This window comes from Diabrotica virgifera, chromosome 8 (assembly GCF_917563875.1).
Source record: "Diabrotica virgifera virgifera chromosome 8, PGI_DIABVI_V3a".
Taxonomy (NCBI): domain Eukaryota; kingdom Metazoa; phylum Arthropoda; class Insecta; order Coleoptera; family Chrysomelidae; genus Diabrotica; species Diabrotica virgifera.
This window is the reverse complement of record NC_065450.1, coordinates 73,484,659-73,501,521: the sequence shown is the minus strand read 5'-3', so window position 1 is coordinate 73,501,521 and position 16,863 is coordinate 73,484,659. Positions and strand designations below refer to the sequence as shown.

The 16,863-nt window shown below is 35.3% G+C and overlaps 1 protein-coding gene across 3 annotated transcripts in view; it reads right to left on the bottom strand.

Annotated features, from left to right (window-relative positions):
- LOC126889774 (ATP-binding cassette sub-family C member 4-like) overlaps window positions 1-16,863 on the bottom strand; it is a 77,440-nt gene that overhangs the window by 26,978 nt on the left and 33,599 nt on the right. For all 3 annotated transcript variants that reach the window (XM_050658362.1, XM_050658361.1, XM_050658363.1), the window contains exons 5-9: window positions 16,644-16,842; window positions 13,109-13,337; window positions 10,507-10,663; window positions 7,376-7,618; window positions 3,467-3,826 (exon numbers count right to left, since the gene is read on the bottom strand). In XM_050658362.1, the coding sequence (XP_050514319.1) occupies window positions 3,467-3,826; window positions 7,376-7,618; window positions 10,507-10,663; window positions 13,109-13,337; window positions 16,644-16,842 (1,188 nt within the window). The remainder of the gene's footprint in view (window positions 1-3,466; window positions 3,827-7,375; window positions 7,619-10,506; window positions 10,664-13,108; window positions 13,338-16,643; window positions 16,843-16,863) is intronic.

Sequence of the window (16,863 nt, the reverse complement as noted above, 5' to 3'; positions counted from 1 at the left end):
CTTATTTTCAGGCGCAGGTTGAGACATCTATTTTACATCGCGCAATCTGCGCAGTAGATGACACAACACCGCTTAAACTGAGGGAACAATCAATGCGCATAAACCGTCAGTCTAAGCAAGAAAAAATGCGCACCTGGATGAGTAAGCCTCTGCATGGACGGCATCTGAATGAGGTTAACCAAGAACATGTCGACCTAGGTATCTGGGATGAGTGAATTTTCCCCTTAGAGGGAGTGTGGGCCGTATGGCTAAATCTGGAGTATCTAAAATAAAAACACCAAACTAGGAATAAACAAAACAGAAGCGAAAGTGGTTGGCAAAATGCAAACAGAAATAAGAATCACACATTCTAAATTAAATATAAATACAAGTTATTATAGTCGGTCAGCTGTATGACGGGACAGAACCGGTCGGTCGGCCCCAGTGAATGTACAGGGTCATTCACTATATTTTGACCCCTGTTAAACTGCTTTATTTACAGAATTAGAAAAAATGTAAAATACAAAAGATATTCGATTTTTAAATTATGATTTTTTGACATATATATCGTACTAGTGACGTCATCCATTTGGGCGTGATGACGTAATCGACTATTTTTTTAAATGGGAATAGGGGTCGAGTGCTAGCTCATTTGAAAGGTTACTCAATTCCCTATTCAGTAATATAAACATTAACATGATTAATTATACAGGGTGTCCAAAAAAATTTATTTAATTAAATTAATTGTCTAATAATTCAAGAAAAAATGGTGGACACCCTGTATAAATAATGATCTTAATGTTTATAGTACTGTATAGAAAATTGAATAACCTTTCAAATGAGCTAGCACACGACCCCTATTCTCATTTAAAAAAAAATAGTTGATTATGTCATCACGCCCAGATGGATGACGTCACTAGTACGATATATATGTCAAAAAATCATAATTAAAAAATCGAATAACTTTTGTATTTTACATTTTTTTCTAATTCTGTAAATAAAGCAGTTTACAAGGGGGTAAAAATATAGTGAATAACCCTGTACATTCATTGGGGCCGACCGACCGGCTCTGTCCTATCATACAGCTGACCGACTATAATAACTTTTATTTAAATTCAATTTAGAATGTGTGTACTGATTTTCAGCCTTAGTAAATGGATTTAATTACCTTCGTAGGAAAGCATCTTTGATACCCTCTCCTCATTAACCCCTGTTCTACGTTTCGCTTGACCGACCGCAGTATGTTTCTCTACACAATGACAGTAAACAACTGTGAAAAATTTAGCTTTAGTAAATTCAAAGAGATTTTTCAGCGCTGCCTCTCCGTTTACTATGGAAGCAGAAATATTGCAGAAGTATTTCGAAGAAATATATTAAGCAGCGGATAGAGAAGAAGAAGAAGAAACAATAATGGACACGGAACAAGAGACATTTATATTAACAGCAGGAGAAGAGGAACGACTGAAAGTTTTTGAGACAAAAAGATTGGGATCAAAGAGGTAAAACGAAGAGGATGTAAATACAAGAATGGATGGCCCAAGAAAACATAGTTAGAGCAATAAAAGCACAGAAATGACACATAATGAGAAGAGAGAAGATCAATCCGTTAAGAGTTACAACGGAATAATGGATACCACCCGGTAAAAGAACCAGAAGCAGACCTAACCCAGATAGCAATATAAACTTGTTTCAAACTTGCAACAAGTTTGATACATCAAACATGAAAGCTTGCTGCAGGTTTGCAATGGCAACTTTGCAAGCTTGCAGCAAGTTTAAATCAAACTTGCTAGTTGGAGTGTGACAAACTTGGATGAAGTTTATTTTTTCAAACTTGATACAAACTTGATATAATAAACTTGCTGAAGGTTTGTTTTTGTTTTGTTGCATGAAGTTTGTTTTTTCAAACTTGATACAAACTTGCTTAAGGTTTGTTTTGACATACTAGCCATAATTTGAATAAAAGAATGTGAACAAAAAATACAATACCATTTTATATAACTTTATTCAGTAATCACTCAACTAAAATACAATCTATTGTCTAAAATTATTTATTGGAACTGCTTACATTAAACCCGCTAGCTTCAGATTCCGATGCTCAGTTTTGTCTCAGCTCTGAAACAAATAAAAGAAATTGTTGTAAAGTCTTGCTGTGTGAACAGAATTAATATTTGCTATTAAAAGAGATAAAAATATGTTAAAGTAACAATTTTACAATAAAACCTAAAACTTATTTATAAATAATATATTATAATATGTTTATTTTAGATACTATGTATGTAAATACAGTTAGAAGCTACGAAAAACAAAAAAAACTTACCTCAATTTCACCGAAGCAAAAAGAATACCAATCTGTACCTAATCACACAAGCAGGTGGGTCTATGAAAAACTGAAGAAAACCAGCTGCAGCTTAGTAATTAAAGTAATAGTCTCGGAGAATTGTACGGTAAATGTTGTAAAAAAATCAAAGAAAAATATCAACATAGGATAGGACATACCTAACCACAAATTATCACCGCTTGGCAGGATGGCAGGTTACTTTTCCCGTGTTGCCAGCTGTCGAGTAAGCTTTTTCCCTCAATGTACCTTAAAAATTCCCACTTTTATGATAAAATTCCCTCCTATGCTCCTATTTAAAAAATCTGTGAAAATATGTTGAATTATGTTCAAATATTTTGATTTTTATAAATATTTTACAATTTGGACTGGAGCAAAGATTCCCTTATAAGTTAACTTTTTCCCTTTTATGTTGAAAATTCTCGCAGAAAGGAAAATTTACCACCGGTGGCAACACTCTCGTTTTCGTGGGCGTGACATCAGTCAGGGTAACGAACGAAACCGAACCGACTGTAACGTGTAAGTCAACCAAATAGATGGCACTCGTGACGTGGCTTTGCAACTGTACGCTTGCAGCAAAGTTGCTACAAACTTGAATCATCATCTTTGTCATAACAATATTTCAGCAAACTTGACACAAACTTGTCTCGTCATATTTGACGCAGCAATTTAAAATCACAGAAGAATCAAACTTGCCACAAGTTTACATGTTATCTGGGAAACTACCTGGGGTCAAACCAGAACCTGTAAAACCAAACCCCGAATGACATGTTTCCCACACAGAAAGGACTTTCATATACAAAGAAGGCATATAAAATCCAGAACAATAATGCCTGGTTGCACCAACAGAGCTTAGGCTTAAGACGTGATTTAAGCTCAGCTTACGAAATATAAGCGTTACACCATTGAGTCTGAGATCAATTTTCAGCTTGCCAAAATGGATTGCCACGTGGATTGTATCTTAAACTTATCAGTTAAGACGTGCTAAGATAGACAAGCCCTATTTATAAGCTGAGCTGGGCTAAGCTGGAGCTTAAGATTCGTTGGTGCAACCAGGCATAATTTTTCTTGATTACCAAACGAATGGCAAAATACTCCAACATATATCCAATTCACAATATTTATGATTATAAGATATAAACAAATACTTACCTCTTTTTGTTAAATGATTTTCCAAATAAAATATTATCTTTCACGTTTGATACAAACAACCATGGCTCTTGAGAAGCATATGAGATCTTTCCTGCAATATTCATGTAACCTGACGTTATTGGTAATTCTCTTAGAAATAACTGCAAGAGACTACTTTTTCCACTTCCTACATTACCCACCACACAACATAAGGTTCCACATCTTAAATGTAGATCAATATCAATCAATGTTGGTACGATCGATTTAGGGGACCAACTGGCAGTAACATTGTTTAAATTAATACATCCCACATGATCACCGTGCTTTTCGTTTACTACTGTTTCTTCTTCAACTTCTTCTAATAGAAGGAATTTTTCTAACCTATAAAGTGTAATGTTAATATGAATATCAGAAATATTAAACTGTTCTACGAAGGGTCCACAGCACGCATAGTCCACGAAGGAAAATTAACAGAACAAATAGTTTTTGGTACAGGAGTAAGGCAAGACTGTGTGCTCTCTCCAACCTTATTCCTGATAGTAATCGGCTGGATCATGTCCAAGGCTACTATAGTAATAAGATTGAAATAAGATGGAATGTTTTTAACCAACTTGAGTATTTGGAATTTGCAGATGATATATGCCTTTTAACACAAAAAAGACAACACATCCATCGCAAAACTGAAAAAGTAGCAGAGGAAGAGGTAGAAGGTCGGACTTAACATAAACGTTAGAAAAACTTGATACATAATGAAAATAAATGAGAGAAAGAAATGGGAATATCACTGGGGGGTCACGAAATTAGAAACGGTAGAGAAATTTAACTACTTGGGCAGTAATTTGAACAACAAAGAAGGAACGGAGGAGAACGTAAAACGGAGAAAAGGAATATGTAGCTCAAAAGGCATTCAATGCTAAGGAAAATGTGGTCTTCACGTAAGATGACAAGTAAAACCAAGATATGATTATTTAACAGCAACGTGAAGACTGTGTTACTATATGGGGCAGAAACTTAAAAAGTGTCAAGAAAATGTATTGGACAGATGCAGGTGTTGATAAATAAATGTCTAAGGAAGATTCTTAATATTTATTGGCCAGACTGCATATCAAACCAAGAGTTATAGACAAGAACTAACCAGGAACCTATATCTAAGACAATATGCAAAAGGAAATGGAGTTGGATGGGGATGGGTCACACACTAAGAATACCTGACACAGACATAGCGAGTCAGGCCCAAGAATACACACCACATGGAAAGAGAAGACCCGGTAGACCCGTAGAAACGTGGAAAAGAAGTGTCGAGAAAGAAATTAATACTATTGGGAAAATCTAGGCAGATATACAGATCAGTGCAAAGGATAGGACAGAATGGAGGCAGACAGTTGACCCCCTATGCATAGAGTGAAGAGGATTAAGTAATTAAGACAGTATGATTTACTGTTCAATGAATCAGTTGAATCTTGTTATCGATATACTGACAGGGAAGGTAAGAGTTGAGACTCCTTGGTCAATACTCTTTGCGGATGATATCGTGTTAGTAGAGGAAAACTAAGAAATGTTGAAGGGTTCTTCTTCTTCAGGTGCCATCTCCGCTACGGAGGTTGGCAGTCATCATAGCTATTTTAATTTTTGAGGCAGTAGCTCTAAATAGTTGTTTTGAGCTGCATCCAAACCATTCTCGCAGGTTCTTCAGCCATGAAATTCGTCTTCTTCCGATGCTTCTTCTACCATCTATCTTTCCTTGCATTATGAGTCGCAGGACTCACACTTCTCGCCCCGCATCACATGTCCGAGATACTGTAGTTTTCTTTCTTTAATTGTAAGTTCAACTTCCTTCTCTTTATCTCTTCTTCTTAGTACTTCGTTGTTCGTAACTCTATCTACCCAGGAAACACTCATAATTCTTCTGTAGGTCCACATTTCAAAGGCGTTAAGTCGTCTCATTGTCTCTACATTTAACGGTAACGTTTTGTTAGGCGTACTTTAAGACCCTCTACTCGCGCTGGTCCATTATTCGCTGATGGTTTCAAACCGTTTGAAACTGATGCTAGAACAAACCTATTATTTTCTGTTATAAGTGTTCCTAGGTAAGTGTACTTTTTTACTCTTTCGATCAGCTGGCCCTCTACTATGAAGATTTCGTTAGTATTGTGGTTGTTTTTACTAACTTTCATAAACTTCGTCTTTTTGATATTGAGAGAGAGTCCGTACTCCCTACTACACCTTACTATTTTACTCATGAGTCTTTGCAGGTCTTGTAAACTATCGGCTATTATTACTGTATCATCTGCATATCTGATGTTGTTAAATAAGACTCCATTTACTCTTATGTCGACTGTTTCATCTTCCAGGGTTTCTCGCATTACCTCTTCAGAATAAGCGTTAAATAATAGAGGTGATAGTATGCAGCCTTGCCTGACACCTCTCTTTATTTCCATTTCTTCAGATGTTTCTGTTTCAATTCTTACTATTGCTCGCTGATTGTAATAGAGGTGTGTTATTAGTCTTAAATCTCTTTCATCTAGGTTTTTAGTTTTCATAATTTCCATGAGTCGATCATGTTTTACTTTATCAAACGTTTTATTGTAGTCTATAAAACAGACGTAAAGAGGATGGTTAACATCCAAACATCTTTGCGTCAGCACGTTGAAGGAAAATAATGCCCCTCTGGTACCCATACCATTGCGGAACCCATATTGAGTGTCACTAATATCCAGCTCCAGTTTAGAGTGTATTCTGGCGTGGATAATTTTCAGCAGAATTTTCAAGGTTTGTGACATTAAACTTGTGGTTCGGTATGGCTTTCTTTGGCAAACACACAAATGCTGATGTCAACATTTCTCTAGGGATGATTGCCGTAGTATAGATAGCGTTGCACAGTTCTACTATTATGTCCAGGTTTTTCTCGTTGACCAACTTTATCAGATCGCTAGGTAATTCATCTGGACCAGCAGATTTATTGGTTTTCATAGAGTCTATTGGTTGGAGAATGGCTATTAAAGAGGCCAGGCTACTCTGTGATAAAAAAAACGGAGAAATGCTGAAAGGAAAGATATACAAGAGTGAAGTGGCACCTGCGTTGGTGTACGGCTGTGAAGTGCGGCTTATAAAGAAGATTCAGGAAAAGAAGATAAAGATCTCTCTCCTATAGCGCTACATCCCAAGTCGGGTCCTTGCCTCAGAAAGCATCCGCCTCTAAGTATCACTGCCTCTGGCTGATCTCCAATTATCTACCTTCAATATCTCTCTAGTATCGGTTCTCACTCCGTCTATCCACCTCTTCCTTCCTACTGGCCGACGTCCCACCATAGTTCCGTTAAGCGTTCTACTAGGTGTTCTGTCATTATCCATTCTTATAAGGTGACCTGCCTAGCGCAATTTTTTATTTTTGCATAATTTGCTATACAGATGGGTTTGCAAATTCCATTGTCGGAGATGGGTCCCAATACCCTTCTCAATATATTTCTGTCAAAAGTATTGAAAGGGTTTATTGCCTTTTTTGGCATGATCCATGTTTCTGAGGAGGGAGCTAAAATGAAAATGTAGGGTGGATGCTGTGTAAGACTAGAAGGGACAGGATCAGCAGGAAGGACTTGCTTAAGGAAAGAGCCTGGGTGACTATAGTCTCAAAAAAGATTCAAGAACAAAGACTCCAATGGTTTGGTCACGTTAGACATAGAAATGAAAACTATGTGGGAGAAAGGATAGAGCTGTTGTTGCTGAAGTTGACGGAAGGAGAGGTATAGGAAAACCGAAGAGAAGATGGAAGAACTGTGTGGTACAGGACTTGAGAGAGGCAGAAATGGGTGGCAAAGAAGAGTAAGGGAGAACGGCCCCTGAAAAGGAAAAAGCTGAGGAAGAAGATGCTAAATAGTATATTATAAAGGCTTCTTATAAATAATTTTAGAATTTACATAAGTACATACAAACCTTGCTATAGACACGTTTGCTTCATTATAAGATGATAGTGCTCTTGGAAAATTAATCGCCATGACAAGTTGTATGTTATTAAAAAGGTTGGCAAGGGAAAATGCAATGTCTCCTGTCAATCTATGTCCAAGTAACACAAATGGTACTAAAGTTACGTAAAGGATCAGTCGTTCAGTAAATACACTAGTAGCTGATAAAATTCCATACAAATATGAGGTCTTGGCTATCACGTCTATTTCGTATCTAAAAGAAAGCAATTGTATTTATACATTTAAAGTCAATAATTTTTTATTAATTAAATCATATACTATAACCACACACAATAACACACAATTTTAGGGAAAAAAGAAGAAGAAATACCACGAAAAAAAACATGATACTATCTTGACATAAAGTGAGGAGGGATTTGAGCAGAAGGAGATAGTGTTAGTAGCTTTGATAGACCTCACAACACAACGGCATACGATCCAGTAAACCACAGAATCTTGCTAACTGTGATCTATAACACTGTATTTGACTATGACCTGCTAAAGATCATTAGAACACTGTTGTGTAATAGACGCTTCTACTTAGTGCTAAATGGAAAGAAGAGCAGATGGAGAACTCAAAAAATGGCCTCTCACAAGGAAGCATTCTGGCGCCGTCCCTATTTAGCATCTACACTCAATAAAACCAACTCCTACTAAAAGCCAAGTATATATGTGCATTCCTTCTCAACAACCAATTAGCACATGTAAAACTGGATGTATCTTGGAAGGGACAACGCTTGGAACATACTGATAGGCCCAAATATCTTGGTGTCATACTAGTCTGGTCACTAACATATAAATTCCACTGTCAGAGTATAAGATAAAAGGTTACTACGAGAAACAACCTTCTCCGGAAACTTGTAGGGAGCAAGTGGGGTAAAAACCCATAGGTCTTAAAGTCAACAGCTGAGGCCTTATGTTTCTCAGCAGTGGAATATGCTTGTCCCGTCTGGGGTAGATCTAGATACTCCTTACAAGTAACCACGGTACTAAATGAAATATGTAGAATGACTATCGGCTGTATGAAATCTACCCCCCTAAAGGGAGGGGTTTATGAGAAACGTCAGCGTCGAACCATCCGAACTGTTTCCCCTACACCCAGAACCACCAAATGGAATGAATCTGGACTGGAGAACCTGGCTGACACTCAACCACATACGCACGGGGCGCGGCGCGGCGTTGCCCCTTAAAAGAGAACCTCATTAAATGGGGTATAAACACAAATAACGACGCACTTTGTGAATGTGGGGAATACAGAATGTGGAGCCCCTGAGAGTTTGCAGACTTTGCCCATCACAGTGCACGTGCACCCTCGATGATTTATGGCTCGCAAATACAAAGGGTGTAGACGTAGCCCGATACTGGACAGAAAAACTGTACATAGTTGGATCAGACTCGGAACAGCCTCGAAAAAGTAAAGTAAGACATCATAAGCACTCGGTATTGCATTTAGTTTACTCTCAATATTAACATCAAGTTTTAATTTTATATACAGTATGTCCCTGTAAGTTGTATCCGTATGGAAAACTTTTTTATTATTAATTTTACGGAAAAAAGTTATTCATAAAAAGCTCTGCATGGTCCAAAACCTTTATGGTATTTAACCATCAAATATCAAAATTTTTGAATATTATACGAGGTATGTCAAAAAGTTTGAATTTCACTCAAGAGTAAAGTGGCTTTATTTTTCACAATATTGAAAATTGCTATTATGAAAAGTTGTTTGGAATTAAAAACTATATTCTAATATGCAATTACATCCTTCTAATTGAAAAAAAAAATGTTTGAGAAATTTTGGATAACATAACATTATTTCCAGTTATTTCAATTCTGATAACTTTTTTATTATTAATTTTACGAAAAAAAGTGATTCTTAATAAAGAGTTCTAGATGGTCTAAAACCTAAAATACAACCGTCTTATATCAAATTTTATCAATTTTATACGAGGTATACCAAAAAAAGATAAATTTAGATCAAAAGTAAAGTACCTTTATAGTTCAGAATATTTCAATTAGAAGGATGTAATTACATACTGAAACATAGTTTTTAATTCTAAATAACTTTTCATAATAACAATTTTCGATATTGTGAAAAATAAACGTATTTTACTCTTGAGCGAAATTCATATTTTTTGACATACCTCGTATAAAATTGATCAAATTTGACATAAGATGGTTGCATTTTAGGTTTTAGACCATGCAAAACTTTTTATTAAGAATCACTTTTTTTTTCGTAAAATTAATAATACAGTATTTCTCATGATCATCTTTCAGTGCGTCACAGTTTTTCGATTTCTTTCTAACGCATTAAATTGTATGTGACAGAAAAAAAGGCACGTCGGTGATTACATTTCGTCGGTGACATTTTTATAACATTTATTCTAGTTATTCTAGTTGTCGATAGATGGCGCCATAATAAAAAAATATTTTTTTTTAATTAGATAATAATATTACAAATATAATCTGTATAATTTATAAGACTATACAAATCAAAGAAAATACCATTTTATAAATGCAAGAAACACATTTGATTTGTTTTTATTCCAAATTGAAAATAAAATGTGACAACTGTCAGATTTAACTAAAATGTCATGTTAGAATAAATGTCATAAATGTGTATTATCACGGACTTACCCTTTTTCCTATCATTTGTTACGCACTGAAAAATGATCATGAAAGGGACAATAGAAGAGTTATCTGAATTAAAATAACTGAAAATAATGTTAGTTGTCCATAATTTTTCAAAAAAAAAAAAAAATTCAATCAAAAGGATGTAATTGCATACTAGAATATAGTTTTTAATTCCAAACAACTTTTCATAATAGCAATTTTCAATATTGTGAAAAATAAAGCTACTTTACTCTTGAGTGAAATTCAAACTTTTTGACATACCTCGTATAATATTCAAAAAATTTGATATTTGATGGTTAAATCTTAGGTTTTGGACCATGCAGAGCTTTTTATGAAGAATAACTTTTTTTCGTAAAATTAATAATAAAAAAGTTTTCCATATGGATACAACTTACAGGGACATATCTGTATATGTATTTCACTAAATCCTTAGGATTTTTTTCAAAAGATATTTGGAGGAGATGAACTTACTTTCTTGACATTTCTACAATTTTTTCAAAGGGTTTCTCCCATGCGTACATTTTGATTACTTGTATTCCAGATGTTAGTTCACTCATCAGTTTAATTCTCTTATCAGTTCTTAGGGCAATTTTATACCTCAATACACCCTGCCATCTGGATATTGTTCCTAATAAAAAAATTAATTGTTATTGCAAAATGATAAAAACACATGTTATTCTATAAAAATTAACGGTTTCGTTTTGATTCAATAGGGGACTTGCATAAAATTTTAAATTCGAAAAAAAATGGTATAAATCACAAAAGAACATAATTTAGAACCTGCATCAAAGATAAAAAAGTTGTGTTTGTCTTTCGTTTGGCTCCTAAAGACGACTAAAAATTCAACTTATACCAGCCACCCCAAAACGCGTCGTGACGTCACGGGGTTATATGTTTACATTCTACACCAATTAAATTAGACATTATAAACGTCAGTAGAAAATACAGTTATGTGACGTTACAAGTGTTTTTGATCGTTTGAACTATTCATAGAAAATTTGTACTTTTACAAAATGGTTTTATTTTCAATAGTAAACCTTCTTTCCTTTCCTTCAAAAACTGTATCAAACTCCAATCTCAACAAACTGGTATATATTATTACAATAACATACGATCAATGTCATTAGAATATAAATATTTTTCCTTTATTCCCCGACAACAAACTGGCCAAATACCCAAGTAGGTGGAGGCCAATAAACTAAAGAAGAAGAATATACGTAAATATAACCATAAACGGAACCACATAGTTAAACTCTGTGACGTCACGGGTCGTTTGAACTACATATTTTAAGATACAGAAGACTTTAAATTTGTACTTCTAAGTTATTATGAGTTTTTGAAGCGTGAAATTTTGGAAATCTCATTTTTATAGGAAACTGAACATTATTATGTAATAAAAATAATTTGCAAGTTCCCTATTGGAGTCTCTTGTCATCCTCTAACACGTGTTTCTAGGTTTACCGTTATCAAAAGGGCTTTGCAAGAAGACTGAATCGAATCCAAACGCACCGACTTGTGGGTAAATATAAATATTTAAATATTATACCGGAGTCTGTTTTGAGCGACTTCTAACGAGGAAAAATGAAGTGAATGTCGATAACAATTGAAGTAAACTGCCCCTATAAGTGACTGTCTCTACTTCTTCAAGGTCGACAAAACTTACATTTATAACTTTCTGCTATTCATTGACTTGTTCGAGGATGATTCTTAAGGTACATATGTGATCTACGAGTATAGTTAAGTGCATAATAAGTACCAATAGTGGAACATTAGGTATCGTATATCCTACATTTTATTCATATATAGGGTGTCAATTTAAAAAGTTAGCCACCCCTATAATTTGGTCCCTATAGAAAATCTAAAAATATACAAAGACACGTCAAACTTATTTGTGAGGGGGACATTTTATAGACCAGTTTTCAACTAAATTACACTAACCCTCTAGCGGGGGCGGACACAACCCCCAAAATCTTTAATGGAAAGGGGGGTTGAGTGATACCTCATGTTAAAGGTCGTTTGATTACCTTTTCAAAAATACCACATACATTATATTTCTTTTCAGTAATTTTAATTTTTTTATAATTAATTTTAATAATTAAATATCGAGTTCAGAACTCCAAAAATTTTTTTTTGGAGTATTGAACTCCAAATTGACTTTTTTTGGGGTGTTGAAATATTTAGAGTATTTTTTTGAAGTATTTTTGGAAAAATCAAGTAAAACCGTAAAGATATTAAGTATAGAGTTCAGAACTCCAAAATTTTTTAGAGTATTGAGTCCAAGATTTTTTCAAAAGTACTGAAAAGAAATATAAGGCATGTGGTATTTTTGAAAAGGTAATTTAATGACCTTCAAAATGAGGTACCACTCAACCCCCCTTTCCATTAAAGATTTTGGGGGTTGTGTCAGCCCTCGCTATAGGGTTGATGTAATTTAGTTGAAAACTGGTCTACAAAATGCCCCCCTCACAAATAAATTTGACGTGTTTTTGCATATTTTTAGATTTTCTATAGGGACCAAATTATAAGGGGTGGCAACTTTTCAAATTGACACACTGTATGTACAAATGTATGTACATATTCTAATATCTTAATTTTAACAAAATGAGAAAAGTTCTCTGCCTCTGCACAAGAGATTTGAATTTGGAGTTAAAGTTAGGTTGGCTAGGTGCTACGTTTTCTCGACTTCTGAAAATATCGTGGACAGAACACATCACAAACAAAGAGGTTCTGAGAAAGATGAATAAATAAACGGCAATCTTAAATACCATCAAGACTTCAACACAAGAAAATTAGAATATTTCGGGCATATTACACGTGGAGAGAGATACAACTTGCTCCAATTGATTATGCAGGGAAAATTTCAAGGAAAAAGAAGAATAGGGAGACGCAGAATATCGTGGCTGCGCAACCTGAGAGAATGGTACGAATATACATCAAATGAACTTTTCAGAGCAGCCGTCTCTAAAGTCCGAATAGCTATGATGATTGCCAACCTGCGTCGCGGAGATGGCACTTGAAGAAGAAAATATCCTAAATCTTCAAATTTAACAAATTAAAGAATAATATAACCTACCTTGTAATGGAATTGATTCCAAACTAATAAACGCCATTCCAGTCACAGCAGCAATGATTCCCACATAGATATACAAGATATAGAATGTAAGTACCGCGTATATAGGCATGATCCAAATAAAATGTATGGAAGCGGCACACACATCGAATCTTTGAACATCATTGGACATAAGATTAACCAGTTGCCCTGCCGCAGTTTCTCCTAGAGATTTGTGGTTTAATTTTAAAAGCTACAATAAATATTATAAATACTTATAACAATAATAAAAATATAATAATAAAAATTTGTTTAAGGTACTAAGCCTATTCCGCCCTTAGCTATTCATTTGGTATTGTTAAGTGGACAACAACGGATATAGAAAATCTTCAGTGGAAAGTACGAACACACCTCACAAAGGCGCAAAAACATCATCCACGCAGTGCAGTAGAAAGAACAATATTTAGGAGCTACATTTAGGAAGAAGAAAAATTTTGGAATATGTATGTGAGCAATTAGATAATCAGATTGCTAATTTAAGAACTTATTTTCAGATGCAGGCTGAGATATCTGCTCTACATCGCGCTATTTGCGCAGTAGATGACACCGATAACACCGATCAAACTGAGGGAACCAGAAATGCGCATAAACCACCTCATTAAGACGAAAAAATGCGCACATAGATGGGTAAACCTCTGCACGGGCGACATCCTAATGAAGTCAGCCAAGACTAGTACGTCGACAATACAGCGTCGAACTACTGGTTGACATCAGGATAGATGTTCCCTGAAACAGAAGGTTCATTACTAGCCATTCAGAATCAGGTTATACCAACCAAAAATTATTTGAAATATATCGTCAAAGACCCTTAGGTCCAAAAACGACAAATGCCGATATGGATGTCAAGCCCAAGAAGCCATCCAACATCTTACCAGGGGCTACCAGGCATTTGCTTCAACTGAATACACGGAACGGCATGACTCAGTAAGAAAGATCCTTCATCAAGAGATAACAGTTTGGACCATATCCCATATTATCAATACGATTTTGAGAATATGCTTGAAAATGACAACTACAAGCTATATTGCACCTAGCACCTAGAGACGCAACTTTTTGCATTGTGTTGAGGATGACGTCAGGAAAAAGTCTACAATAGAAAAATGGGTGGAAATGCATAAAGGGAGATTTTTCGGTCACCGAACTCGAATGTCCTGGTGTCCAGGGTTGCTGCTAAGGCACCTCATCATGAGCTTCGAGGGTTTTTGGCAGTAAATTGATGCAAACAGATTACTCGGTTTACCCTTCGAAAAATCGATGGTAAGACTCTATGGGACAGAGCTAGAAGTACAGATATACGACGGAGATGCAAGTTGGATAACATTAATAACTGTGTTAGAAACAGATGAATAGAATGGAATGACCACATAAGCCGAATGACAACAAATAGGGTAGTCAGTACAGCGAGAGACGGTTCCTCAATAGAAAGACGATCAGTAGGAAGACCACGAAAACGATGGAAGGACAACTTACTAAAAGCACATTGAAAAAACAGACAGAGACATGTTTATACAAAAAGAAGAAGAAGATTACTCGGGAGTTTTTGGGACCGCTAAACACGAACATCAAAACCGACCCCCGGAACACCTGGTGTCCAGAGTCACTGCTGAGGATTCTAAGACCTTTATATAATTCGCCATCGCACTATAGTGTAACCCCACGAATGGGAGCCATTTGTGTAGCCGGCCTAGACACGTTAAATTAAATAAACAAAAAAATATTTTGTTAATGCCATACTCTGCATAGAGTACAAAGACTCGTTTCATATGGGCTCTCTGAACCGCAAAGTGGAATGTTTTCCTGGCGGTGCCTTTTGGTATGTTATACCTGGGTTAAACAGAAAGCTTGAATTGAGTCGAAATTCATTTCGCTCAAAAAAATATGTTCAAACAGTGTAGTTATTTAGCAATTCTAAACAGGTGAAAAATTTATGTAGGTCATAGGCGTGATGTTCTTGGTGCTACTTTTTGAGATGCCCCGGTAAGCTACGGTCTTCAGAGATTAAAGGGGTGGGTTTTTAAAATAACATTATTAAAAGATATTATTGGGCGCCATTAATAAATCAAAATAAAATTACTGCAATGTGCTTATCCAAAATTAAAGAAAGTTACTTGCAAGGTCGTTTCGTTTGATGTAGGTTGGTACTTACCATTGCGTTCGTAAATTTGTCTGTACTCCTCTCCAACAATAAGGATAAGAGATGTAGTGTGCAGAAAAATACTGATAAAGGTTATAACATAATAGTCTTTTATTTATAAAAATTAAGACGGTAAAAATGAATTGAAAAGAAAGAGTAAAAAGAAAAAATTAAGTCCTTCACGAGTATGATTGTTCGATAGAAAGAATAAACAGTTTATTACGAGTACCTGGTGACCTGGGACTGCATCTTGATTAGAGCTAACGTGGATCTGGTATATAGCTCAGCTGGAACTGTTATCCAACACTTAACACTTTACATTTGTTTGATCTAACGTTCTATTTCATAAAATTTTATGATATGAGAATAAAATTCCAAAGTTTTTGTTTTATTTTTACAAAAAGGTAACTGCTAATTATTGATTGTTATTGGAACATTCCAATATTGGAACGATGTAAACACTGTTCACTTGAACATCGCATGATTTTGTTTAAAAAAAAATGAGTTTTTTATTTTATTATAAAGTTGGGAAACTCGCTCCGCGAACTTGTATTAATTTCTTCTTAAAAACAAAAATAAAAACGACTGTTCCTTCCGATACATGGGAGCTAGACACAAAACATACTATCGTGGTATTCAGTGTAACCAACATTTGTTTGCTCACTAAGAAAACAGACTAAATATATTTGAGTTCACTCCATCTGGTAACTCAACTTGTCTTACAGACAATAAACCAAAACTGTCTCGCGGACTAGACCAAATCGGTCCGCGACTATACACTGTCGTAGCTAGATCTTGACTTCCTTTTCTCTCGTCCCAATTCAAGACAAGATTCCAGGTCTCAAACATAGAAATTACCTCCCAATCTGGCAATCCCCAGATAGTTATCCAATGAAAAGAAACCAAATATTTCTTCGAACAATAAATAGCCAGGGTTATGTTACTAAATCACAGCCCACTAAAAGTTGTAAATAAATAAGAAAATACTCAATATCCGTAAGCAGTTTCTTTTCGGTTCTCACCAAAATGTCAACTCAGCTCTGTCGAATAACCTCGACTCAAAGACACTTGATCTTATCGCTACTATGGAATGAATTTGTGTAAACATTCTGGCTCTAGTAAACAGAATTCAGTCTCAAAAAAACATTAAATTCTTTTGATAATTCGCCGAAGATAAACAAATTCTTTACTTCTGGGCAAACGGAAAATATATAGTTGTGGGAACGAGGATTACGCAATCTCATACGCCTAATTTAATCGTCACACAGGGTTGGACCAGATATATTTATACGACGATAAATTGGGACCGTTACAATAGGTGCACGGAACCATAAAAAGAAGATACTTATAATAATACAAACTTACCTTTCTGTAAGTCAACGAAGATACCGCAGTACGAATTCTCATACCAATCCTTTGGGTTGCTAACATTGTGCTATGGTATAGAACCACATTGGCCAATGCCAACAAAACCACTCCACATCCCCATATCCAACCAAGGTAGGGTTTGTTGTTTGTATCAAAGAAATTAATGTATTTGGCCAAAACTACTGGCTGGAGTGTCCTGAAGATTAGATACATACAA